This window comes from Drosophila navojoa, chromosome 2 (assembly GCF_054131105.1).
Source record: "Drosophila navojoa isolate 15081-1374.11 chromosome 2, UAZ_NAV_1.0, whole genome shotgun sequence".
Taxonomy (NCBI): domain Eukaryota; kingdom Metazoa; phylum Arthropoda; class Insecta; order Diptera; family Drosophilidae; genus Drosophila; species Drosophila navojoa.
In genome coordinates this window covers 25,619,749-25,646,528 of record NC_142890.1, presented here as the reverse complement: position 1 = coordinate 25,646,528, position 26,780 = coordinate 25,619,749, and the positions used below count along the sequence as shown (strand labels likewise).

The 26,780-nt window shown below is 41.1% G+C and overlaps 3 protein-coding genes across 9 annotated transcripts in view; 2 read left to right on the top strand and 1 right to left on the bottom strand.

The window, feature by feature from the left end:
• LOC108660302 (uncharacterized) overlaps window positions 1-10,367 on the top strand; it is a 66,678-nt gene extending 56,311 nt beyond the window's left edge. For 5 of the 6 annotated variants that reach the window (XM_089258016.1, XM_089258018.1, XM_089258026.1 and 2 more), the window contains 4 exons: window positions 8,375-8,552; window positions 8,607-8,783; window positions 8,847-8,961; window positions 9,699-10,367. In XM_089258016.1, coding sequence (XP_089114142.1) covers window positions 8,480-8,552; window positions 8,607-8,783; window positions 8,847-8,961; window positions 9,699-9,819 — 486 coding nt within the window. In that variant the 5' untranslated portion in view covers window positions 8,375-8,479 and the 3' untranslated portion in view covers window positions 9,820-10,367. Of the gene's footprint in view, window positions 1-8,139; window positions 8,553-8,606; window positions 8,784-8,846; window positions 8,962-9,698 lie in introns of those variants that run through there. The other variant, XM_018113651.3, reaches the window with a different exon arrangement.
• Window positions 10,368-10,867: 500 nt separating this feature from the next.
• LOC108660303 (pfs47 receptor) lies at window positions 10,868-11,571 on the top strand. The gene is made up of 2 exons (XM_018113652.3): window positions 10,868-11,006; window positions 11,075-11,571. Exons 1-2 carry the CDS (start codon window positions 11,000-11,002, stop codon window positions 11,506-11,508), a joined length of 441 nt encoding a protein of 146 aa, XP_017969141.1. The 5' UTR covers window positions 10,868-10,999; the 3' UTR covers window positions 11,509-11,571.
• Window positions 11,572-12,635: 1,064 nt separating this feature from the next.
• LOC108660301 (co-chaperone protein HGH1 homolog) lies at window positions 12,636-14,226 on the bottom strand. 2 transcript variants are annotated; one of them, XM_018113650.3, is made up of 5 exons: window positions 14,045-14,226; window positions 13,743-13,930; window positions 13,192-13,686; window positions 12,915-13,132; window positions 12,636-12,849 (listed from the first exon to the last, which is right to left on the bottom strand). In XM_018113650.3, exons 1-5 carry the CDS (start codon window positions 14,127-14,129, stop codon window positions 12,738-12,740), a joined length of 1,098 nt encoding a protein of 365 aa, XP_017969139.1. In that variant the 5' UTR covers window positions 14,130-14,226; the 3' UTR covers window positions 12,636-12,737. The 2 variants fall into 2 exon arrangements, with proteins under 2 accessions (XP_017969139.1, XP_089114138.1); XM_089258012.1 differs by having other exon boundaries at window positions 14,008-14,151.
• Between the last annotated feature and the right edge of the window lie 12,554 nt (window positions 14,227-26,780).

Genomic DNA, 26,780 nt, shown 5'->3' with positions numbered 1-26,780 from the left:
ATAAATTGCATATCCCACGGACTAGGTTGCATTCGTTTCGTTAAAGTGCAAATCGATATTCAGAGTGAGCTGCTTCCACCTAGCTATGCTCCAAGAGAACACAGGAGAATAGCCGCCTATCTAAGCAGCTTCCTCACACTCCATCGCCTTTGTGCAACATTGTGGCTGCTGCTGCAAGCTATGAAATGCGGCTTAAATTTACAGCCAAGGCATAAATTGGAAATGTTTTCCCAGCCTGAGCTCTGATGCACCAGCCAGACTAAACCAGAGCAAGGTTTCTCCTAAATTCCTCAGCCAAACAATGTGAAACTCTTTCCCCCTATCAAACATTGTGCAGTTGCTCTGCTCCACATATTCAACCTGAAAACGAAGTAGATATTTATTTTATGGTTTTTACTTTTAGCTAAATGGGAGAATGTAACAGGAAATGATATTCCGCCCAAATAAAACAGCTCATGAAATGTTCTCTGTCTACATCAGAGTCACATTATTTAGTAAATAATATTTACCTGTGCTACCTCAACTAAATTAGTACCTAGCTAATTCTCCTCGCCTGTCTCTCTCTCTCTCTCTCTCTCTCTCTTTCTCTCTCTCTCTCTCTCTCTCTCTCTCTCTTCCTCGGATTCCCCTAAAAACATTTAGTGTGCATTGTCACACTTTCAGTTTAAATGCCCCGCTATAATTTTAAGGCTCGGCACTTATGCTGTGAGGCACACGTGAGGCGATTAACATAATTAGAAGTGCAAATCCAACACTCGACACACGCCAGAGACAAAGCCTGCTCACCACTTGACAAACAGGCTGACAGTAGAAGAGGAGGAAGGAGGGAAGAGGAGGAGGAGAGGCTGTGTAAAAGATTCCCATAAAGTGTAAATATTTGCATGGTGAAAGAAGAGACGAGGCCCAGCAGGTGGCATCGAGTGACTGGGGACACGAGCATAAACACAAACAAGGACTCACACAAAAAAGCAACCGCATTGAAAGCCGCAGCCCCAAAGGGCGTCTATCTCTCTCTCTCACTCTCTCCCTCTCTCCCTCTCTCAGAATCATTTCGCTGAGCCCTTAACACGCACTTAAGAGCTCCGACATAATAACCAAATTGTACAATTATAATTTCCGCCTGTGAGCACACACATACACATACACATATACATATATTCACACACACACACACACACTCAAACACAGAAGTATTTCTGATAGGCACTTTAATTAGCTAAAGTTTTCCTGCTGTCATTTTTCACTCCCAGTGCGTTCCTTCCGAGAGGTAGCTCCATCCAATTAATTGCCTTGTAGCTTATGTGTGTGTGTGCATGTGTGTGCATGTCTACACAAGTATTATCTTGTCTTGGTGTACACTTCATCTGTTCTGGTCTCAAAAACTTTTCATTTTCATTTTGGCTCCAACTTTTTGCATTATTGAGCAAGTGGGAAGCGAACGCAGTCCTCGGGTAACTTTGCTTTGGTTTCTCACCTGTGTGTGACCCTTGTGGCCTCACACACACACACACACACGCATACACACGCATAGACAACTTGAAATGCTACTCCTGCCTCAGTTCTTCAATCTGTCATTCGGTCATGCTCACAGCCTCAGAGACTTCACTTTAAATTGAGTTTCTTCGGGCAAGTTTTCATACAGAGAGAAAAGAGAGAATTTAATAGAGAAGAGCTGGGCGTTGTGGGCGTGGCAATTTGTATTTGCTGATTGCTGTTTTGTTATTCATGGAATTGTTTAAAAATTTAGATTGCTGCGAAACCTTCAATTACAATTCGCCTCGCTCCTCTCAGGGATATATAAATTAAAGAGATGTCAGTATCAACATTTCATTGACTGTAAATCGAATTGAAAGAATTTGAATAAGAATCGATAATTAAATACCTCCAAGAACAGTTTAGCTTAAATAGAACTCGCTTCACTCTCTGCCCCCTCGCTGTTCACTTGCATTTTAATCCCGTCTGATGCTTTTTAAGCGGTGCAAGTGTCCTTTTAGTATTCTTTCTCCTTCCCTTAAGTTTCAATTTGGAATCGATTGCTGACTCAGCATTACGTGTGAGGACATTGTCCCCATTTCGCAGAGTCTCTGTGGCGTACAAACACTCAGAGTTAATGAAAAAATGCTTTTTAAACTCCACGTGGAAATGGGAAACGAAACATCCAAACGGAAGCAAAGTATTTGCAAGCATAATTTAATTAATTAGCAGACCCCCATTACCCCCCGGGGGAATTCTGATTCCTAACTAGGCTGATTTTGTGTATTTTGTCAATTAGCTGGGAGCCGCAGGAGCCGCTGGGAGCACGTAACTGAGACTTGGAGCCTGGCAATTAATTTCGAACATCTTCGTTGCCCAGGGGCTCTGTATTTGGTTCCCCTAATCTCTCTTCGTGACTTCTTACGTTGTTAACAACGCGATAAAACTGTAAAGTGAACCCAATCCATTAATAAAGCCGGCCAACGGACTGGAGCAAGAGCAACAGGATAACCACGCAATTAGATGAATTGTGCACTGACCGGGCAGCCAGGAGAACCGGGAGACATCCGAATATGGGTTTGTCTGTCACCCAGTCTCAGCTGTCCTGCGAATCCGCTTTGTAGTTCGCCCAGCAGAAAGTGAGCAGCCTCGTTTGGCCAGTGAACCGTGTGAACACCAGAGCCTCAGGGCACAAGCAGAAGGCAGAAGGAGAGTGACAGAGGCAAGGGAATCGGATTCCAGAAGTGGCAGAGGCAGAGGAAAAGGCAGTGGCAGAGGCAGTCAGCGTGGCTCATTGAGTGGCAAACACACTCGCAGCCTGTAGAAGGGGACTCTTGTTGCTGTTGCTTTGTCTGCTGGCGAATTGCGGTCGAGTGTCATCGAACATGGCAAAACAGACACACACACACACACACAAGCACACACTCAGCTCTGTGAGAGGGACTGCCATCGCACACAAACACAGAGCTATTGGTGTCAATGGCTAAAGATTAGCTGCATTTGCCCATCGAGCAGCCCTTCTAGCCATTTTGTCACATCATTAAGTTTATAATTAGCCCAGGCAACAGCTGCTGATACTGAGAGCAGAGTAGGAGGAGCATAAATAGGAGTAAGAGAAGAGGAGAGAGAGAGAGAGTGAGAGAGCAGAGCTGCTTTGCATGCAGTGCAGCAGGCAAACATCTTAAGCAGCTTAGCATCGCTTCACACTTCGCTTAGCCAGCCCTGAGCAACTATTGAGTGCAGAGTTGCCTTTCTTATCATGTCTGCTTCCATTTGAGTGGATGATTCTTAAGCGCCTTTCAAGTGCAAATGGGCATTGGCCTGACTAAGCCTTCAAGTGGCCAAGGTCAAATGCATTTGCGATTTCTGTCGCAGTAGAAGCAAATGCATGTGTCGCAGCTTAAGATAGATGAAGTCACAGCAAAGCATTTGAATATTTTATAAAGACTTAAATTGATTTTGAATACTCTGCTAACAATTTCAGCTCACATTCAGTCCGAGTCGAATTGCATTTTCGTTTCTCAAATACTCCACTCCAGGTAGAAGGCCTCATCGTTCGTTGGTTTCGTGTGTTTCCCGTGGCAATTAGTCCGGCATGCAGCAAATTTGATTATCGCACTATAAGTGGGCATATCGAGGGAGTGGGAGTGGTAGTGGGAGTAGGCGTGGTCGTGGTCGAGTCGTAATTGGAATGTTTTGAGGTTGAAATCGCGGATTTGCCAGCTGCCCACATGTCGCATTGTTGATTTATGGCAACAGCCGCAGCCACAGCCACATCCAGAGCCACAGAGACAGAGAGAGAGAGAGAGAGAGAGCGAGCCGAGTGCGTGCTCCGAGGCAGCCACAAATGCTGGATATCTGTGTTGCAACACTGCAGTTGCACGGCTGGTGGGGCTTAGTGAGTTGGCGGTTACCTGAATGCAGGCTGCATTCATTTTGACACCCGCACAATAGTTCACGCTCGACAGGCAGCTGCACAGCGGGGATTACGCGCATGGAGTGGCCCGAATGCCACTCGAAGCATATTCAAATTGGCATCTGGCACTGGGAGACCCCCATCCTCCAGCCCAGCCCAGCCAAGTTCAGCCGCAATGATTGAAAAAATTGGCTTAAGTGCTTAACTAATGGTAAGCATGGCAATAAGCCGGCTCATGAGCGTGCTGCCACCCAAAGAGAGTGAGAGAGAGAGGGAGATCGAGAGTGAGAGAGGGAGAAACTAAGTTTGGGCACTTTCATGACCCTGACATAAATCTCCAGCTAGTTGGGGCAGCTCCTTTCCGACGAGGTTGCTTGCGTGAGCTTGCAACATTTTTAGAGTGTGCGTCCATTAAACGTTTTCCGCTAGAGGCCCACAGAGCATGGCCAATAAACAAAGATAGCAGAAGGATAAGAGAAGGATAGCGATAGGGATAGGGATAGGGATAGGGAGTAATCAGGACACAGTTAATTGGCTTTCGAAGGGAGTTATAGGGAGATAGAGAGAACTATGTGAACGAAGCATTTAATTAAATTTGATTCCATTTTGTGTGTAGTTCAGTATGAAATCACAAAGGCTAATTGAATTCATAACAGCATTATAAAATAAATTTAGATTCCATTTGGTAAACTAATCGTATAGCAACTGTAAATCGCATTTTAAATAAGCTGAAAGCATTAAATTGACAATTCAAATATTAAATATAAAATGTTGACTTTGAAAATGATTTGCATTTGCATTTTTGGCCACTTCAGCGTTTACTTTGTCACAAAATAAGCCAAATTAAAAGTAATTATTCACAAATGATGTGCATATTAAAATAATAATAGAAGTGAGCAACTAAATTACTTTCTGACTGAACACATGACAATCGCATTTTAAATTGCCAACTCGTTGTTTGCACACTCAGCTGTGTGTGAGGGACACACACACACACACACACGCATACCATGACAGCTAACTGCAAATTGTAGCTGTAAAGCGCAAATGAAATTTTCCAGCAACAACGAAATTTCCACTTAAAGTTGCAGTTATGCAAATGCATTTATCCCTCGTGTGTGTCCACGTATAATTGTGTGTGTGTAATGTGTGCGAGTGTGTGTGCAAGTGTGTGGATCGTGCGTGAAATGAAATTACCCCGCGATGACAAAGCGCGACCCGCAGAGCGAATTGAACGAATGCGTCAAATGTTATCGAGACTTTTAGTGAGCGGAAACTGTCAACTAATTTTAATTAGAGTGGAATAGACAAAGTCATTTGGTTAATTTTAAAACAGACAGTGCCACATTATTTCAGCCAAGAACAATTAGGCCAACTTGGCCAAAAGTTTGAGGGAAAAAGTCAAATTTAATAATTGGCCTCCTCCACAGGAAGTTTTCCATTTGGTCTTTTTGCTTGTTTACGTTGAATTTATTTAAAGTTAATTTGACAGAAATTGAAATTCAGGCGGGCGAAATGGGAAAATGGGCAAAAAAAGAGCAGCGAAGGCGGAAAAACTTTGCAACTTTGATTGAAACTCGAGGCGGGGCTGAACAGTAAAATGGACGCTTCGTGGCATTTACTTCCAGGCCATTAAGACACAATGACACACGCGGCTGTTCAAGAGGCCAAGGGGCCAAGAGGCCAGGGGGTCTCTGGGTCTCTGGGTGTCGGGGAAGGACGGCCTTTGTCTAAACTTTGGGCCAGATTTTGCCTGTCTGGCCCTGTATTGACTTTTTTGTCGCCTCTGACACTGCAGACCCTTGTCATCAGCGGGGGTGGAGGGAGTGGCGACTGTGCCGATAACATCGAGCTTGGATTGTGCCTAATCACAGAAGTGGAGCCGATGGCAGCCGTCGACTACAGCACAGCAGAACAAATCCAAGCAGAGGTCTGTCTCCTTATGCCCAGATTATCATTGTCAAAGCCAAAATCATAATAAATCATTCGGTTCCAGCTGGAGCAGAGGCAGCAGCAAACAAAGCAAATTCCTAAGAGTTTCTGAAGAAGAGTCTTCACTTGAGTATTTGCCAACTTGCAATTCCTTTGTAATCACGTTCCCTCTCTTGTTTCTACTGTAGAGGGGAGTAGAGAGGGACGTAAACCAAATTATAATAATCCGCGTTTTTCTCACAGGTGCTGCAGCAGCTAATGGCCAGCCTGAATTGGAATCAAAATAGACCCGTGCCTCCGTTCGCATCATAATTTACAAGCAGATTAAGAAATTAATGGGCCACCAATGCGGAGGACGGAGAGTGGAGTGGGGAAGGTGGGCTTTGTTGGGCTGACTTGTGGTGTTTCGAGGGCTCTGTCATTTTTCATCTTTAATGTGCGCCACGAGCCATGGCCTCCCATGTAAACCATATAATACATATCAGCCAGAGTCGAGGTCTTTAGCGAAAGCAGAAAATGATTCAGTGCTAGAAATTATGAGGATGGCTTTAATTGAGTTGCCTTTGTGGGATGTTCTGGGAAATGAGGCAAACACTTCTCCACAAAGTTTGCGCATTGTCGTAAACATTGACTGAGCAGCTTAGCCATTGCCTGGCCATAAAGGTAGCCACGAAATTAAACAAGTCCTGCCACAGACAGACAATGAGATAACTCCATTGAGGCTGCAACTAACAAGCAGATGGGCCATCGTTAGAGAGGACTAGGACAACAGGGACAACAAGGACAACTACCTGGCGACAGCCAGAGACACTGACAACGCTTTATATTCTATTTATGAGGCACAGAGAGTCGAGCAATAGCAACAACACAATGCACAGAAGGTAAACTATTCAGCCAGAGAACAGAATAGAATAGAATGGAATGGATTGGAATCAAAGGCAGAGACAGACAAGAACTGTTGTATGGGGCTTGGTTTGGCATTGACTGGCTTCCGCTTCCGTCAACACTGGCGCTGAATGTTGTTTCCTGTGAGTTGGCAGAGCCAGAGCGAGCGACTCAGTCAGGCCAGACAGTGACGTGGTCAAGTAGTCAGCCCGTTAGTCTGCTCAGTGGGTAATTTGCAAACGCAGAGGCGAGTGGCTTTCGCAGTTTAATTACACCTTGTTACACTGTCCGATGGCGCAGGTGAACACATTAACGGCGAAATTCAAGCTGACAAAGCGAATTATTACGCTGAAAGAGTCAGCTGAGCTTAAGCGTGAATGGCCGCCTAAGCCAGACGAGATAGATTCTAAATAATTGTTGTGTTAATTACGTAACTCAACTTTGTTTCGTAAATAATTACTGGCCCGGCAGCAAGCCTGCCTGCCTGGGCTCCCGGGCGCATAATTAACGCAGTCAATTGCGTCTAAAATGTGACACATACGACCCGTGGGCCATGCAGATTTTCATAATTTGTAACGCGGCATCTGTCGCGCCTGCTGCCTGTAATAAATCATCGGAGTGATGCATATGTAGAGCAATAACCGAGAATTCGCACTGAGTGCCCTCTGGGCACATTCGAATGGATCCCGTAGCGTGTTTACATGTTTTATTTAGTTGGCGCTGCATCGATTGCTTTGACTTGGATCGAGATTCCAGGGCGGGCATTGACTGACAAATATCGTTGAATGTATTGCATCTCAGCGCAGCGCAATGTAAGGCAAACATGGGCGTGGATGACTGTAATGAGAGGTGGATGGGCGAGCCATTGAGTCGTCTTTGACAGCCACATGAGTTATGAGCTCTCGACTTAACTACAGTTCTTGGCAGGTCGCTGCTCGCAACTGCAAATCATTTGTCATAATTTATATCGTAGAACAAGAAAAATGGCCCAGCCGCCCGCCTGCGCTCGTTAAGCGTCCAGCAATAACAACAATGGCCATTAACAAGAACTATAAAACAACACGAAAAAGAAGCAAATATGGCCGGGCATTCAACACGAAAATCGACTGAAAAGCAATTATTTACACTCTGCCAATAAAAAATATGCCACAGGCTGCGTCTCCGCCTCCCACCAGTGCCATGCCAGACCAGACCCGACCCGACTCGACTCGACTCGACTCGACTCGACTTGCACGCAGTTGAGTCCACGCAAAAACGAGAACTGAAAAATTGTGTCAAAAATTGGTGCTGTAAAATTTATTACCTTTGCCTTTGGCTGGCTGCGCGTCTTCTCTTCGATTGCATTTCGGGTGTCCCGGCCAAATTTTTATGGCCTCTGGCCTAACAGAGAGGGAGAGAGAGACAGAGAAAGTGGGAATGAGAGAGATGAACTCAACTTTTGATTTTTACGAGCTTGACGCTTTCAAGCGTCGAGTCGACAAATCCAAATCTCAATTGAGCCTCACTCATGAATAGGCCAGGGATTTCCACAAAAGCCAATTATGAAAATGGGAAAAACCCAACGCTCGCATCTGCCCACATCTTGACGTTGACATTTTCAATTTGTCGGCCATCAACAGAAGCCGTATAATCAATCAGCTATAATGTATTTCTCTGGCTTGCTTACAGACCGAAAATGCTGCAACGCCCGCATTGGCATTGGGCCACATAACGCAGTCCCCCCCGTTCAGCATCATCAGCGAGGCCGCGTGTTGAGTCGAGTGTGTTTCGAGCATGGCGGCGCCCACGTCAATGGAAATCAGCTGCTGCCTGGTGCTGCTGCTCCTGCTGCTGTTCGTCCACAACGGTAAGCCAAGCAGATTTCTCGCAAATTGTCGCTGACTCTAATTCGCTTCGACAGGCCACTGCATAGACTGCTTCAAGTGCGTTTCGAATAACGGCGCCAACAAGGCCTGCGACGATCCATTTCATAATAATTACTCCACCGCCATCCTCGAGTCGCCCTGCATGGGCGGCCGCAAGGGCCGCGACGGCCTCTTCCCGGCCACCGCCTGCATCAAGATCGCCGGCTACTATGGTGAGTGGATGCTCTAATGAATGAATGTGAGTTATTAATATTACTGAGTTGCACTCGGCACAGATGACAACGGCGAGACGATAACGGTGCGCGGCTGCGCCCTGGACAGCGGCACACTCACCACAGACACAGAGATCATAAGAATGTCGCATTGTGGAAAGTTCTACTATGACAACAGGTGCGTGAGCTAAACAAATATATATGTGGATGTAAGAAGATATTAATGTATCCTTATGTATACATACATACACATATCTTTTGTTATGACATGCGTGAAATTTTATGAGGTGATTGGCACAGGTCTCTAATATGGCCATAAAGACGGCACATTTGAATTTGCCATAACTTTTTATGAACTGATACAATTACGTGATAGGCAGTCAGGCAATTTCGCTCGTGATTTGCAATAAACGATATGCATTACGATAAAGATTATGTTAAAGTACTGGCAGTTAACATAATACGTTAATGCTGTGCACCTATAACAGAGCACGTAACGATAGCAGGGCTGTTAACTATAACAGAAGGCAACATCTTTAAGCTGTACAAATTTTCAATAGCCCGAGTTCAAAGTTGTGCAGAAAAACATTTTATCTATTTATTATTTTAATTTATTTTATTTTTTTGCACTGTAAATGCTATTTACATACAAATACGAATTCGAGTTAGGCCAACTCGCTTGGCATGTTTGCTCGCCGATGTGCACAAGTTAGATAGGTCTGATGGCGTAGCCATCTTACCGTGGCAATCCCATATTTCTCGCCTGCTCCGTGACGTATATTAAAAGGCGAGCAGTCGAGCTTTAACGAAATTCATATGTTACCTTTGCGCTGAGCACGCTGACATTAATATATTCCCATTGTCGCAGCCATAACTTAACATTATCTGAGCTACCCGTTCTTCCATCTCTTTCAGATACGTTCACGGCTGCCTTCAGAGCTGCAGTGATGCGGACGCCTGCAATGGCAGCCACCCTAAGGACGTGGAATCCTTGCTGCTTAGCATTGCGTTGCTGCTTTTGGCAACAGCAAGGTAGCAGTAACAACAACAACAGCTATAATAATCGGAAGGAACAGCAAATAGAGCTGTAGCTAGCGACCCGTGAAAGATGAAGGAAGGGATTAAGCTAAAGCGAACGTGAAAAACGCATTTAATATAATTCAGCTGCGCGAAAATATTTGTACACTACATCCGCTGCTCTATCTGTATCGTCTCTCTCACTCCCCCTCACCAGCTATATTGTGTGTCTAGATCTATCTCTCCCACTCTTCCACTCTCTCAGTGTCTACAATTGCACATAACAGTAATTGCGCACAAGGATAACACAGGATAAACGGCAGAAAGAAATAAAAATGAAATAAAAACAATGTGAAGCATATTTACATATATGGAATCATCAAGCAATTATGTGATTTATAAATGAATATTTAACAACTAATTAACAATAACTGATGGAAAAAAGGAAAAGAACATTTAAACGAAACGAATATTAAACAACCTAATTTAAACTATTTACCTATGAAATACAAACAAAACGCAAAGCGCTCCTAGGTAAATATCGACTCTAAATCAAAGCTAATAAAATTTAAAGAAAACAAAAAGAAAAATGAGAATTCAAATTCAATTGCAATTATTTTTAGCGAATACTTAGGTACATATTTACATTTTGAATTACATCTCACCTGTGTATTTATCGTTCGAATACTGTAAATAGATGAACTCATTCGTTAGGAATTGCTGAATTTTAGGCAAACATTTGTTAACAATTACGAGTATATAAAAAAATAATCTTAAATTACGGCCATCTAGATAGAGTTGAACTGCGAAACGAGCTGTAAATCAATATTGAAAAAGCATGTTATTTATTAAGAATTCCTTTAATCTATTTCTGAGCTAAAATTCACAAATAGTAAGTTCTCCGATTTATCAGATCGTTAATCATTTTTAAAGCGAATTCCAGCGTGATTATCAAAGTTCTTTTATGCTAAGTGAATCATATCATGAATGGTAAACCACATCTGTGCTCAGTTTATGATTTCAATGGTTGCCTTGCTTAGATAATTTATTCGTGAATCGATTGTTAACTGCGTTATCGCCCCAGCCAGCTAGTTCCCTAATGCCGCCCCAGATAAGATTTCAAATGGAAAAAACTTCCAAAAGCAATATTAGCTGGCCGCCTTTAGAAACCCTTAGTACCGATTCGAAAGCCGAGCAGAATGTCTGGTAAGCAGTGGCGCACGAGTCCATAGATCTGGTTGCATCACCTAACACCTCCCGCTGATCCTTTGCAGTCCACACCTGGTTACACTACAGCCACGGCGCCTTGCCCCAAGACGCCGTCGTCGCTGGCCACGATGCCGATGGCGACACCATCTTCATTGGCCGTGCATTCCAGAACAACGATTTGCTGCCGGCGAAGGTCATACCGAACAAGGGCAAGGCCTACGTGGCCTATGGCGGCAACGAGATCGAGCTGGAGAACTACGAGGTGCTGAGCGGACACAACTACATATGGCTGCCAGGCGCAAATGGCGAGGTGCCGATCGGGGCCGTTGAGGTGGGTCACACCACCGATGGCGAGACGCTGTACGCGGGACGCGGCTACCATGCCGGCAGCCTGACCGTGGGCAAGGTGCACCCCTCGCATGGCTGCCTCTACATACCCTTCGGCTCCGAGGAGGTCAAGATATTCGAGTACGAGGTGCTGTCCCGGAACGCGCGTTAAGCGCCCGTTAACATATGTAGATCCATATTTTGTGCAATAAACTAAAGCTTTTGTAGAAACTAATCTACCGCCTTATCTTCGTGCCCAATTGTCCGGCGGAATAGTCTACGGCTTCGTCTATTTATAGTTATCGCAATATGCCGTCACGAGGCGACTTCTGTGGTCTTTATGATCGGCTTCTTCAGTTTCGCAGTTGTGTTTACTTTTAGTCAACTCTGGCCGGGAGGGAGCTAAGGAAGGGTAATCTAATATTGTACGACAGCAGTTCTTAGTTAACAAGGAAAAAGAAATGAAATTAAACGATATATGTATAACTATCTAACATTAAGTTTTCGACTTGAACGACCTACATTAAGCCTAAATGTTTAATTAAAAGTCTAACTACATTTTACGTACTCAAATGAAAAATGATAAACCAATAGGACCAAGCTATATCTACGTGCGAGGCTTAAGAGAACAGCAATAGCATTTTATAAATGAGAATCGTGAATAGTGAGCATACGAATAGAATTGCATTTCACAACTCGTTTCTGTTTCAAATTAAATCACTTCATTTTATACAAAGCGAGCTTGCAATGGTTTCCGCATTCGAATATCAAATCAACTTTGTAAAACAATTGACAAAAAACAAAAAGAAAAAAAAAAAAAAAAAAAAAAAAAAACAAGAGAATAATAATAATAATAATGAATTTGCACACGCTTTTGATAAGATAACAAAATTTTGCTGAAATCGCTTGCTTGCAATGCAACAAAAGTATTTAATCAAAATGAGCAAGTTTTTTATAAGCTAAGCACCTGATTGGCTAATCACAGAAATAATTGAAATTCTTCAACACAGTTTACAAAATGCAAAATACAAAATACAAAATATTCATAGCTACATATAATGAACGACCAAACAAAGTGTATAAATTGAAAGTTTCATGGCAAATAGTTGCTAAACATTTTTGAATGCAAATGTATTTAGCACCTAAGAAGTTTATATTTATATTTAAGCGCAAGCGAGAATCTAGATAACGAAGCTACTAAAACTAATCGAATTGAATTAAAACTGTTTCTTCTTTTGCATTTAAGTGCGGGCGAACAACTTTTTCTAGCGCTAAGATAGAACACACACGAGAACTATCAAAATTTCGAAATAAAAACTGCATACATATATTGAAATTTCAATATTCCACACGTGTTTCACTAAGCCTAGGCATATTTACAGTCTGGTAGAGGGATTTACACTAATCTAAGAGAGTCTTAACATAGGCAGCATCGTCCTGGATAAACTTATCGGCCTGCTCTGCTGATACTTCTACGCTATGGTAATTGTCCAAGCCGATTTCTTCCTCTTTCCTGTGAAGATAGAACGTTTATTGGTTTAGTTTTTAAGGGGGATTTACAACTCAGACCGGACTCACTTGAGCAGAATATCGACAACATTCTCACACGCCAGCAAGCACTCGCTATCTCGTCCCACTTTCGCCTCCCATTTGTGGTACTCCCGCAGTATCTCGTAGACACCCTTGGAGCGCAGCACCTCGCGGCAGCGTCTCGTGGCGCAGAGCTGCAGCAGGCACTCCAGCAGCATTTTGCGCAGATCCGGATCGGTCTCACGGGTCTTGCTTTCTGGCAGGTACTAAGAGGATATACACAGAATAATACGAGCCCACTGAATCTGTATTGTAATATACGCACCTGCAGCTCAATGGGCAACTTCTCGTTGTCTTCGTCGCTGAACTCTTCTGGGCCGCACAGCGGCTGCAATATGGCCACCAAAATGTCGTCCTGCTCATTCAATATGATATCATGGTACACCACATCGAAGCATATGTTTTTGATGATGCCAATGGTGCCGCCGCGACGCACCACACTCTCCTCAAACGAGGCAAAGGGCAGCAGCTTCTCCAGAAGCTGATACTTTGGCTGGCAGCAGAGCTCTCGACCACGCGGCACCTGAGTTAGATTACAAAATATTGGCGCCAGGTAGTGGAGCTTGCACTTTTTCTTATTATAGTCCAATTTGGCAAACGCTTTCGCCAGTTGCGGCAGCGTCGGCTCCAGTGTGTCCAGTATCGCCGGCGCCAGCGACTCGACGCGGGTTAAGTTACTCAAGACCATGCTCCAGGCATCCGCAAGCTCCGCCTGCTCGTCGCTTATTTGCTTGGCAGCCACATCCGCAATGACAAAACGCTGTGCAATTCACGTGATTAGTGAGTACTTTAAGCTTTCTTTTATCATAAACTTACGGGCTGCACTTGCTGCGCCAGCTCAAAGACTTTGATAGCGCCTGCCTCCTCCGCCGTGAGATTTATCAGGCTGAGCACTGCGTCCTTTGCAATTGTGGCATTTGCATCCAGCGTCAGCCCACAAATGGCCATTAACATATCATCTAACGAGAGTATTGCATCCTTTCCCTCTGTGCTGCCAGTTAAACCTAGGGGATTATGAAAGTACAATTTTTACCATTAATAATGTGCATTGGACATCGAACACGTGTTGCGTTTGCCGCACGTTCTTCCAGCTGCGCCTGATCCAAACATTCACCTACTTAACACATGTGTCAATGCCACTGCCTTGAGATCCAGGCGCTGATTCGGTTGCATAAATTGTATTAGCTCTTTTACGGTCTCCATGGTCTGCAGTTATTGCCCCAAGAAATTTATTTAATAATTTGTGTACTTTAAGCGGCGCGTAGTGTGACTGTATGCAGCCTAACATAAAAATACATAGTTTCTGGACGAAAATGCCAGCTGTTATGTTAAAATCAGCTGTTAGCTGGTTGTATATTCGTTCAATAACTGGAACATCTGTTAGATGGTTGATGTCTCTGCTTAATAGAAAGTCGGTTAAGTGTTATACGAGCATCTTTCTAAGCTTCGTTAACATTAGAAATGCGACTTCGTCATATTAAATTGAATCATTTGTATCGATGGTTGCAGTCTCTGCTAGAGGTGTCGGTCACTTACTAAAAAACTCACGCTATCTGTTATACGAGTATCTTTTAATTCTGAATTCGTTCATGTTTCAGTTACGTCTTCCCTTCCCTTCATAGTCCCTTATTAAAGGCGATAGTCACAAAAGGCTAAGTCTAAACTCGATTCTATTAATATTTTTAATGGTATATTTTAAGACATTTTATTTTACAGACTATAGTGACCATGATTATTAAATTAATACTGTGGTATTTTTGTTAAAGGATAAACGCAAGTATAACAGTCTTATGTGAACGTTTTCTATGCTACCTACTAGAAGCTCAATGTTATGAATAAATATAAGTAACGTATTATTTAAATTGATTGCTGATTAAAATCGAAGTATGATTTCATAAATATATTTAATATTTAACTTCGTAGAAACCTAGATTGCCAGTAGGTATAGGTCGTTGAAAAATAAAAATATAAAATAGATGGATATACTTTCAATTTATTATAAAGGTAGATTTAAATCAAGAAGTATTAACTGGGAAAATAGACTAACTGAGAAATCGCACACAAACTTTTACTCAGATAAAAACGATTTTGGCGATGCAAATCGATGCAAATGCTCACTTGGCTTGAATTGAATTGAAAGTTTTGCGATTTGATTGCAAAGAGCTGCGACAAGGATACAATCCGAAGACCTCACAGCTGCGAAAGGATCAACAATTGCAATTGAGAAAGGATTCGGCTAAAGAGTTTTGCTCGCCTTTTGGATTCGCTGAATGAATCCCCGAAGCGGCTTTATGCGCAAAACTTTTGCTTGTTATTTTTAATGGCCGGCAATAATCGTTAAATGTGTCGACTGTGTACTCGGCAGCGGTGATGCTGTCGCTGCCGCTGCCGCTGCCGCTGCCGCTGCCGCTGCCAACGTCCCAGTTTCTGTTCGGATGCAGCTCAGAAGCTCAGCCCAGGAGGCGTCGAAGGGGCTGCTGGCAACTCAACTGAAAATTTCATTTCGTTTCGCAAGACCTCCGCACCGCATCGCCCCACACCGCACCGAAGCGAACCGCACCACAGTTGGGGCAATGGGTGGGCCGAAAACTTTTTAGACTTTTTGTCGACTTTTCGCATTTTAAGTTGCGGCCAACTGGCAAATGCTGGCTCAGCAGGCGCACAGCGATGGGGCAGGCCTTAGCCTTAGCCTCGGCTCCAGAACTCCCAAATGTTAATTTCATAACCCGATTCGTGCACGACTAACTGTTGTTTCATTTATTTGCGTTCTATGCAAATACCCAACGCCCACATGCGCCACCCATTTGGGCGTGGCAGCAGCGTGGTTAAAGTCCAAATTTCAGAAGCTATGAGCACGAGCAGGAGCTGGAGCAGGAGCAGCGCCATTTCCTACCTGTTTGCATAGTGGCTGTGTTTTTCCTCTCCTTTTTTTTATAAATATTTCAGAATTCTAATCAAGATTCAGCTGGTTGGACGCTCGAGGACACTAGCTGGCTTCCAACTGCCCACAACCTCTGCTGAGTCCAGTTCTGCTCAGCGCTGAACCCATTTCAGCTGGCAGAAAATGTCGTGTTGATTCTGTTTTGGTGGCATTTTAATGTCCTGCCAAAAGCGCCATTCAAAAGCGAATTAAAACGTTGCATAGGCCAATATAAACAGCTCGTATGAGCTGGATACGTGTTTAAGGTAGTTTGTGTCCATTTAGGAAAACGGTTTTTGGGGCAACTGCAGAATCTGTGCTCGATATTTTTTTGATGAATAAATCTAATTCTTGATCCATTAGACTCTTCAACTGGAAATGCAGGACTGAAAGCAAATTCGTAAGAATAAATATTAAAAAAATTTTGTTATCTTAGTTAAATACAAAATAAGCCATGCTAATAAAAAATCTACATCCATTTAATAATAATCTTTTACTTATTTCAAAAAATAAAAATTTTATAAAAACTTCTATATATATGTGCTTACCAAAGTGTAGTATCAATTCAGAAAATTGTTTGTTAGGCAACTAACAATATTAACTTATATATTTAATTGACAAGAAAAAAAAATAATAAAATGAATTCTGATCTAGAAGACTGGCTAATTAGGTAAGATACATTTATAAACTAATTTTTTAAATTAATGTTTATTATAATATATAGAGACCATGTAAATAAAAACAAAGCCCAGTAGTTATACGAATAAAAAATTAAATTTAATTGTTCAATAATTTTACCAATTTTATTAGAGCAGAAATGTTGCTAACTTTACTGTAACTTTTGCTAAGCTAAAAGGCTCAAGGTAATCTATTTAAGCAATAGTAATTATTGAGTAAAAAACACCCCTATCTACTCATGCAAAATCATCATGAATAGAACGCCAAGCAATCAACTTTCAATTACCAATAAGGCAAGTTGATGACGAAACTTGATAGCGAAATGTTATGAGAATACGTTGAAATATGAGATTCATATTTTTATAGACAACTTGATATGTATTGACATTATCAATGCTTATTTTTATGGACTATCAATAATTAGCAATAACATGAACCAGAGCAAGCAAATTATTTTAATTTCATTTATCTAATCTATATATATACTCATACGACCTATCTCTTATACTTTCCATCAATTTATATAAATATGACTCTATCCGTTCTTAATTGCCCACCGAGCACTCGTATGCATATGGAATTTGACTCATGTGTGGTCCGCCGCTCAATTAAGATAAAATGGACAAAAAGAGAACAAAAGAAAAAATTAAGAAAACACAACCGCAAATTGAACGAATACAGCGAAACAGAGGGAATATAAAATGGATTCATGAACAAAAAAACAAAAAACGCCATTAAAAGGGACGTTGATTGGATTTATGAACACCGAAAAGAAAGAAGAAGAAGCAGAAAAAACAACAGCAAGAATAAGACTTCAGCGCGCTGGGGATAGCCAGAGACAAAGAAACTCGTTTTGGGCCACTCCTCCGCCGTTGCAGCCGGCTTAAGGCTGGACCAATACCAACGTAGAATTCGGCCATAACTTTCATTTGTTGTCGGCACACTCAGAGGCGAAAAGGTCGTAATTAACAGCTAACATGCCAGCCAATCCGCAGTGTAATTAATTTTCAGCACTGCAACTTGTCGGCACTGTTGTTGTTGTTGTTGTTGCTCATTAGTGTATGCAGTAAACAGGTAACACAGGTAACAGGCGGCCGCTTGTCGCTTCAATGACGCTGCTCATGAAGTTGACACCTCAATTCATTGCCAACATGGCCAATAATATTTCTATGACTTTACGCAAATTATTAATTAATAAATTTAATTATATTTTTTAATATTTATAGTCTTATACATAAATATATGCATTAAATATCATATTTAATAAATAATATAAGACGATAATTAACTTGAAACAATTGAAACTTGATGAATAATGATTATTTATTTACTCTAAATTTATTACATATGTACTCTTATTATTATTTTGCGTATTTGTATTTCTTTTTTTTTTCATTTCTTCATTATCTGTTATACTTTTGTTTACTTAGTGTACGGCGCATTTTGCTCAAATTGTTAATTATATTAATTACCTCTAATACTATATAAAATATTTACATATATCAAATATTTTTCTGTAGTAGAATTTTAGCATTCTGAACATACATATATACCTCAAAATAGCAATGAAAGTCATACAGAAAATAATATAATAATTTTACACATGTAGACCCTTACAAGTATATTTGAATATATGAATACATTGCAAATAAGTTATAAAAAATACATATTTTTATTATTATTTTTTTTTTAATTATTTAGAAGAAGGTAGATGCGATAAAAAAAAGTGTTTCACCTTTATTAACTGTATATTTTGTTGATTTAAATATTTTAATTATTTAGAATGAAGTAAATGCGAAATAATAAAGTTTTTACCTTTATTAACACTATATTATATTGATTGACCATTAAAGAAATAACTTGTGAGCATTCGCCGAGTTGACTTAGCTGCATGTAATTGTATACTTATATGTACGTATTTATTCTTATATTTTACTTTTGAAACAGAAAATGAAGACAAAATCATAGCCCTTTTGTATGTTTACTTATAATTTGTTAAAAAATCTGGATAAATAAATTTAAAAAATTAAAAACATTCTTTTATATACACACATTGGACAGTACTTTACATAGAAATGATGTCTGCTTTTTAAAGAAACATATACAAGCTCCGTCCAATGCACAGGAGGAGCTGAGCGCCAATACTCTTGTGTCAAGTCTTGAAATATTTTGCATGTTCTGCGAATATTAAACAAGCAAACGACAGTTGCGAAGACAAAGCGTGCGTTTTAACGATCCCAAATGGCAATCCCTAGCACATTTGCTCAGCTGAAAGGCAGGATATGAATACGGCCGGCCGTAAAGGTCGAACCTAGGGAAAGTCAGGGACACGACACGCAAGCCAATTGAATGGCAGACTGCAGACTACGGAATACGGAATACAGGAAAAAGGGTGTGCGACAACTCAGTTCTATGTTCGTACTCTGGCTTCTTGGAGTCGTTCATATTTATGCATTGCCAGGACGTTGGATGTTCGCACATCCTGCGTGGGTACACATGTACGTGTTAATATCCTGCCTGGCACAGAGCTTTGTGCGATGTCGTTGTAAAAATAAAATGCTCTTGCCGCCTTTGCCGTTGCACTTGCTGTATCCACATCCAAGAAACAAACAGCAGCAGCAGCAGCAGTAGCAGCAACAACGTGCATCCAGCTCTCAATTGCCATTGGCGCTGGCGCTGGAGATCGAGCTGGAACGAGCTTGGAATGGCAGGATGTGTTGCGTATTCATTAAAACTTTATAATCACCAAACGTGAACGATACGTGTTCCGATTGCAAAGTGCGTTATAAGCATAAATACGAACACGCACATAAGACACGCGTTTATCGTGCATTAACTTTTTCCAAGATATGGGGCTGTATCTCAGCATATGTGCGAGCTATAATGATGTGAATCGGAATGTGTGTGTGTGAGAGAGAGAGGGACAGAATGAGTGAAGGAGTCAGTGCCTGCTTATATATTATTATATTTATCGAGGCATCAATAACTGCGCATAAATAATAAGATTAAAGATTAAAACTGATACAAAGTAATGTAAAATTTAAATATTTTTTTTGCCTCCATGCTTAAATTATTTACTTCAATATTCTTCAGGCTTTGTATTGCCAAAGAATTTTCAATTTTTTCTGTAAGCAGGGATATATCGGATCTTGATATACTAAAATGAGGAAGTTATTTTATATTATTCATTGACTCGAAAAACTTATAAACCATACTTGAGTTTGTAGATCGGCATATATCTGAGGTAGAGGGAGAGAGAAAGTGAGAGATAGAAAGAGAAAGAGTAAGGGACATGAAAAGTTAGTGACTTAGAAAGATATCTTATTATTTAATAAGGATTATACTTAAGTGACTAATAATACGTGAGAAATAAAAAGAGAGACTGCATGATAAAAGTATAAATGACGACTTACAAATATATCATAGGAAAAATTAATTAAAAATACGAATTCTTTTTATAGTAGTACTTTTCATTTAGACTCTAGAGACCCACCTATAATTTCAAATATTTATCTATGAGCAGATATATAGCTAATTCTTAATGTAGTCCACATATACTACACTAAAAATAATAATCCTATTTAGGGAGAAACTAAATAATTTGTAAATGAAAATGAGATGTTTTCATTTCCTCTTCTGCTTCAGTTTAGCTGTGAAGTTTAATGGGGGAACTTGTAAAAATAATTTCAGTTTCCCCACGAATTCAGCTGGACTTGTTTTGCTTACTCAAATGAATGCAATTTAAAATGTTCCTTTTCATAATTATATTTATACAAATGTGCACACACATGCGAGTCGCTGGCACAAAGTTGAGCTGGCATGAATATGTGCACATGTTCACATATATATATAAATCTGTATACATATATAAATAAGTATGCATGTGTGTGTGTGTGTGTGTGTGTGTGTGTGTGTGTGTGAGGGAGCTTGGCTGCTAGTGGGTAGAATATAATTTTCGTTTTTAATATTCTCTCGCATGCCCGGAGTTTGTACATTAAATTTATTTATTGGCGCAAATATTGGATCGGATGCCGTTGGCTTGTCTCTTATGCCATTTGCATTATGTGCCCCAACGAGAAAAACACGCATACATACATACATACATGTGTAGACATACACATGGAGGAGCAGGAGCAGGAGGAGGAGAGCATGCGAAATGAGGGCTGTGCTTGGAGCTGTGGGCAAACACTCAGTGACAACTTGTGCAATGCGTTCCACACAAGTTATAGATGCAACAACTGAAAGAGCTTTTCTCACTCACTCTCACTCTATCTCTCTCTCTCTCTATATATATATATACGCCAGCTGCTGAACAATAGGAATCCAGAAGATTCAACTGGTCCGGACTATAGCTAGAATTTAAACTCAAACTCAAAGTTGGTAAGTTGCCTGGCTGTTGGATGGTGCCTGTTGTTTGCTCAAATGGAATTTCCAAAGTCGTTTAGCTCCTTATTTTTCTCGTTTCGCTTTTCTTAAATGCCATTTCTTTCCATTTCATGCGTCCGCATTCAGACAGCTGCCGTTGCCATTGCCGGTGCCGGTGCCGGAAGCTTGTGTAGCTCCGGGGGTGGCTGTGCGGAATTCCTGAGTAGAATAACAGCCGAGAGTGAGTGCCACAACATGGCTGCCTGCCGCAGCCCACGACCCACCCCTTGGTGGCCGTTGCCATTTGTTTGCTTTGCCGCATTTCTTGGGCTGCCAACTGTTTCTTCTTCATCAGCAGCAGCAGCAGCAGGAGTAGCAGCAGCAGGAGCAGCAGGAGCAGCATCCGCAGCAGCCTTAGCGTCTTAGGGTCTTCCTCTGGCCCGAAATGCCATTCGAATAGTTTGCTTAGGTTCATTTTACCCCTCATCCAGCGCAAGACCTTGGCCAAGGCAGGGGCTGGGCAGGGGCTGGAGCTGGGGCTGGAGGCCAGTGGCAGATGAGGGTGAGCACGGCCATTGTTGCCAGAGTGTGCGCTCGTAAAGAAGATTTATTGCGAAGACGCGCGCGTTTCTTGGCCTGGGTCTTGGGTCGGGGCTGCACGTAGCTGGCAGCAAGTAGCATGCCACAGCAGATTCCATTTGGCCAGGCTGCGTCCCAAGGAAGGAAATTGGGTTTGCTTTTCCATTTCCCGTGCCGCCACTTGGTCTCAGACTTGGCAAGCTACAGCTTACTAAATTGCTTTCGTATGCCCTCTCGGAGTGCGGGCCGGGGCGCTGCGAAGCTCAAGAAAAATTACTTCGCTTACGCCACAGCACAAAAACAAAGATTCTATCTGTGTGTGTGTGTGTGTGTGTGTGTGGGTGGGTGGGCAGATACGAAGTTTCCTATATCACATTTCTCACATCTGAGACTAATGCGATTGTATTTTTTGAGAGTTTTTTCTAATTTGCATTTAATTTTTTGCAGCTGTTACCTTCTGCCGGCTGGCTTTGTCTAATTTCGACGTCTTTAAGTCGTTAAAAATTCTGAAAGCGTTTCGTTTAAGTTTAATGACGCCTCACATCGAAAGATAAACATTTGAATGGTCCGATTAAGCACGCCAAGCACACTTGGTATGCAACAGGATGCCGCTAGGTGGCGCTGCCAACCCCCCCAGGGGGGAGAACTCCTTGAATGAGTTTAATTTCATTCGCATTTGAGCAGGAGTAGCCAACAGTAATTGTACAATTAGGCATATATACCATTCAAATGCTTAGACAGCTTAGTAAATGAGTAAATATATTAATAGTTTAATATTAATTGATAGCACTTGTAGTTAATAGTTTTTAAAGTAAAATATACATATACATACATATATGTATACTGTTTGTTAGAGTTAAAAAATAAAAAATTAAACTTGTATAAATTTAATAAAAAATAAAAGCAAAACATATTTTCTGAATCATAAAAATCATGAATAAAACAATTAAAAATATTTTATTTATTTTTATGATTTATTTATAAATATCAATTATATTATTTTTATTAAGATTTTTTATTAATTCATTCAATATATTTTTATTAATTATTGTAATATTCCTTTTAAAAATTTAAAAAAATAGCAAAAAATTGTTTTTGATGTTTGTGTCATATTGTCTAATTGTAGGAAATATAATATAATACTTATAATACTTACTCATTATAGATAATGCAATAGGAATATATGTACATATATAGAAATTTATCCTTGCTAAATATAATATATTTACACAATATTTATTTTACAGTGATTCGCTTCAGATTTGCAAATGAAAGACACGAGTAGCTGCTTCTAGTTAAGAAGATAAGAAGCCTTACTTCTTGACATCTCAGAGCTCAGCCGATGCTATTATAATCATAAATAGAATGTCACCTGAAAACAGTCGACTGCAGATATCCTGAGAAACATGTTCCATGCCTCAAGGACAAACTTTTCTGTTTGTTTTTTGCAGGTGAGTCTCGACAGTTTTTAAGCTAATTGCGACCAGTAAAAATGCGACCAAGGTTAATTGCCGGGCGCATTAAAAAACACAATGCAGCTAAGAGAAATTCATAATTCACGGTTATTACCTTCAGCTGCTTTACTTGCACATCGAATCGCAGCATGGAGAGAGAGGGAAACACTGGCAAAACAGGTAAGCGCATGTCCTTCGCCGAGTCCTCAGTGGCCAACCAAGTACATCTTCTTCGTGCCATTCGCAAGAGGTAAAATAAAAAATTTCCCACAAGAGCAATACGAGCAAATCGAATCGAAGTCACGGCTCCTGCCACTGGCGAAGCAGTCTTGGCCCTGCTCCACTTGCTTGGCCTGCGCATATCGTTTTCGTTTCGTTTTTTGCGCAGTCTCAGCCACGTTCCTAATCTCATATATTGGGGATTTGGGGGCAAAAGGTCCTGCGGCGGCGCCGGCACAAACCCCATTACAATAAACAACGAGGCAGCGGCAGTGGCGGCTCCATCGCGCTTCGCGCTCGTATCTTCGGATGTCCTTTTGCCATCATTGGTGGAGAAAAAGTCAAGCGTTTATTTTTTCCTTTCTTTTTTTTTCTGCTTCAGTCGCCGCCTTATCCCTTTGGGATTTTTGCGCCATTAACGTGAATTGCTTTTTGGGGAAATTATGTGTACCCCGCATACAGAAGCTTTAATGTTTTGTAAATTCACATAAGGAAACCATTATCACCTGAAATATGAAAGCAATCTTCGTGCATCCTTTCGGCTTGCAAGTTCCACTAACTCCTTTCTTGGCCAGCTCGTCCCCTGGCCAGCTCGCTTATCTACATGCTGTTCCCAGTTCCCAGTCTACTTTCTTTTCGGGAATAGGTAATGGAATTAAGTAAGCGAGGAGAATTTTAAAGTTTAAGAAATCGATGAATAACTTTAATCTCTTTAGTTTTTCAATTTTTAATGCAATAATATATAAATGAATGCAATAATATAATCAATAGCAGACTAATGGCTTTTCAGCTATAGCTACATTATAAGGGACTAGAAAATATTTTGTGTACTAAGTTCTACAAAGCAAGTTTCGGACATTAATGACAAATGATATGATAGGGACCAACACATATCCCGAGAAATTAATATTTTTTGATATTTATTTAAACAAATATTAAAAATATTAAAATGCGATTTAATTGAAAATTATATACAAGTTTTAGATAGAGAAAATTGATTATTCCTGAGAAGGGAGACTATTTCATTTCATACTCCAACAATTTTATTTGAATATTTCAATATTTTTTTATTGTATATTTCATTTAAAATTTTGAACGCATTTAGAATATATCTGCTTAAAAAATATTCCAAATAGCTTAGGTAAATTTTATTAAATAGCTAAAGAACAATATTTTGCCCCTATTATACATTCAGTCTAAGAAGACATCCTTAAGGCAAGCTCAAACGTCTTCATTTGGCATTCGGATCAAGGTTCGATTTACTCTAATACATTGGTTACATAAAAAGCTTATTTAAAATAGTTGTAAACACCGACGGCGCATTGCTGCCAATTTTCGGGACCAACAACTCGAGTGCTGCAGCCCGCACAAGTCGAGGCAGCTGCTGCTGGCCAACCAGCAGGCGAGCAAACGGCAAGCAGAGGCGAGCTGGGGCCAACTGGCAACTGCTTGCAACATCGTGGCATCGTGTCGTTGGCGCTATTCCGGCGGCCATAACAATTCTCGTAATACTTCGGGCATCGCCGACTAAACGATAATCGCGCGTAAATGCCCCACTAAAATCAATACGACGACTGCGACGACAATAGCGACGAGGACGAGGTCCTTGGCTGCCGCAGCGACTGCTTTCTTTCAGTTTCACCTTCGTCGAGCAGCAGCCACTCCATGTTGCCATCCCTTTCGCCAACTCTGAGACGCTTATGCACATGCGCTGCCCAGACCCATTGCGCTTGAGTCCTTCCCAGTCAGCATTTTCTTCGAGCTGATTTCCTTCTTGTTTTCCTTATGGCCTCGCACACCCAGCACAAATGAAGTCGACTGCCAGAAATCGAGTATATTTGGGCCTTCTAACCAATGAATAAGCACACTTGGGCGAATCTTTATCGCAAGTCATTGATGAGTCAAAGAGCAAGTAATTTACATATATAATTTGGCTATTGAACAAATTTAGACTTGGGCTAGCTTATATGTATATGCATGCTGTGAAATTTATTTCATTTTTCAATAAGGCAAACAAATTTCAAAATGCCATTATATTGAAGCCATATAACGTAAGCGCATATTGTAACGAGAGCTTTAATGAATTGAGCATATTTTACTTATATTAAATAATCAGCAAAATATAATAACAAAGACTATAAACTTTAGGGAGTAAGCCTAGCCTATCGACTATTGTTTGTTGAGCTTGATGTTCAATATAAACGTTTAAGATTTATAGACTTAAATGATATTTCCTATTTTTGATTTTATTCAATTTATATTTAGGTAAGCAAAGTAATATAAAGTAAGCAAATCTGTTTAATGAAAAATGTAAATATTGACACAATCTCAATTCAAATTGTATTTATATTGTATTAATATTTAGTCCCACGCAGAAGGCTCTAGTTGCCCGTGCTTACTTTTAAGTTAATTTGAATTTTATGAATTCTCTATTCAATAAATATTTGCACTTAAACCAAGTTGCATTTATCACCCCGAAACAAGTTTAAATATAAATATTTAATATGAAATCATGTAATTTGCAACGCCTCGTTATGTACACGCTCAGTGCGTAATTGAAAGTTATGTTTCTCACTGAAAAGTCATTGGGAATGTGCTGCATTTATGAATTTATGTGCCTCGACTGCTGCTGCACGGCAACTGGAAGTGCGACTGGGCGAGCAAGGAGCCACAACAACTGCACAATCGCATAAATATTAATTTGCATTTTGTGAAATGATTTAGCAGCACATTAAGTGCAATAAATGACGACTTCTCTCTCTCATTGAGATAAATGCAGACGAAACAGACAGAGCTAGTGGAAGGCGGCAACAGTTGGCTTCAGTTTCAGCAGAGAGTAGCAAGCGCACCTTTGAATTAATTAGTTAAATAAATGCATCTGCTCACCTGTTGTGGGCTCAGCTTTGGCGATCTCAGACGCCGACTCAGACTCCGCTTCCCACGAGCTGGCCGCGCATGCAAATCGAGCCAGGGCCAAACAGTTGACAGTTTGTGGCCGCAGCTGAGCGACAAATATACGAGTGGCCATTAAAATAGTTTATGACTTTTAATTACGGGCTCAGCATGAGGCCGCCGAGTGAGTCGTTGTCGCAGTCACAGCCACAGCCAGCAGCAGCAGCAGCGACTGCTTCTGAGCAGCAGCCATGCCGCAGACAACAGCCAATGGCAGAGCGCATCAGAAATTAACGCAGAGCCAGAGCCTGCGCGCAGTTGGCCAAGAGAGGGAGGAGACTGCCTTTTGTTTTTGTCCGGTTATTTATTGGTTTTTTAAGCCAACATTTTTCTTCTTTTTTTTTTTTTTTTGTGTGTGTGTGCCTGCGCCTTCTTTGTAATTTCTTTGAATTATATCTCAATTCATGCCCGACAATAAATTTGATAAATTTCCCATTCGACCTGCCTGCCCCGCTGGGTTCCCTCGAACGGTGCGTGCGCTGCACCGCCATGTTGCCAGGAGCCATAAATAAGTGGAAGGCACCGCCATATGCGCGCCAGCGACAGTGGCTGAGAGGGGACGGGGGGCTGATTAAAATGTTCGGGTCGAGTTCCTTGATCGTTAATTAAGAATGCGTCCCGATCGGTCAGCGGGCGATGCAATCGCTCGAATCGAAATGAATTCAAAGTGGAAACTGAACGACGTCT

What these genes read in the sequence shown, in the direction of transcription:
- LOC108660301 (XM_018113650.3), bottom strand. Translation starts at nt 14,129, where the DNA reads ATGGAGACCGTAAAAGAGCTAATACAATTTATGCAACCGAATCAGCGC. An exon ending in TGGCGCAGCAAGTGCAGCCC is followed by an intron (nt 13,687 to 13,742) that starts GTAAGTTTATGA and finishes TGAATTGCACAG; the next exon opens with CGTTTTGTCATTGCGGATGT. An exon ending in GTTGTCGATATTCTGCTCAA is followed by an intron (nt 12,850 to 12,914) that starts GTGAGTCCGGTC and finishes CTATCTTCACAG; the next exon opens with GAAAGAGGAAGAAATCGGCT.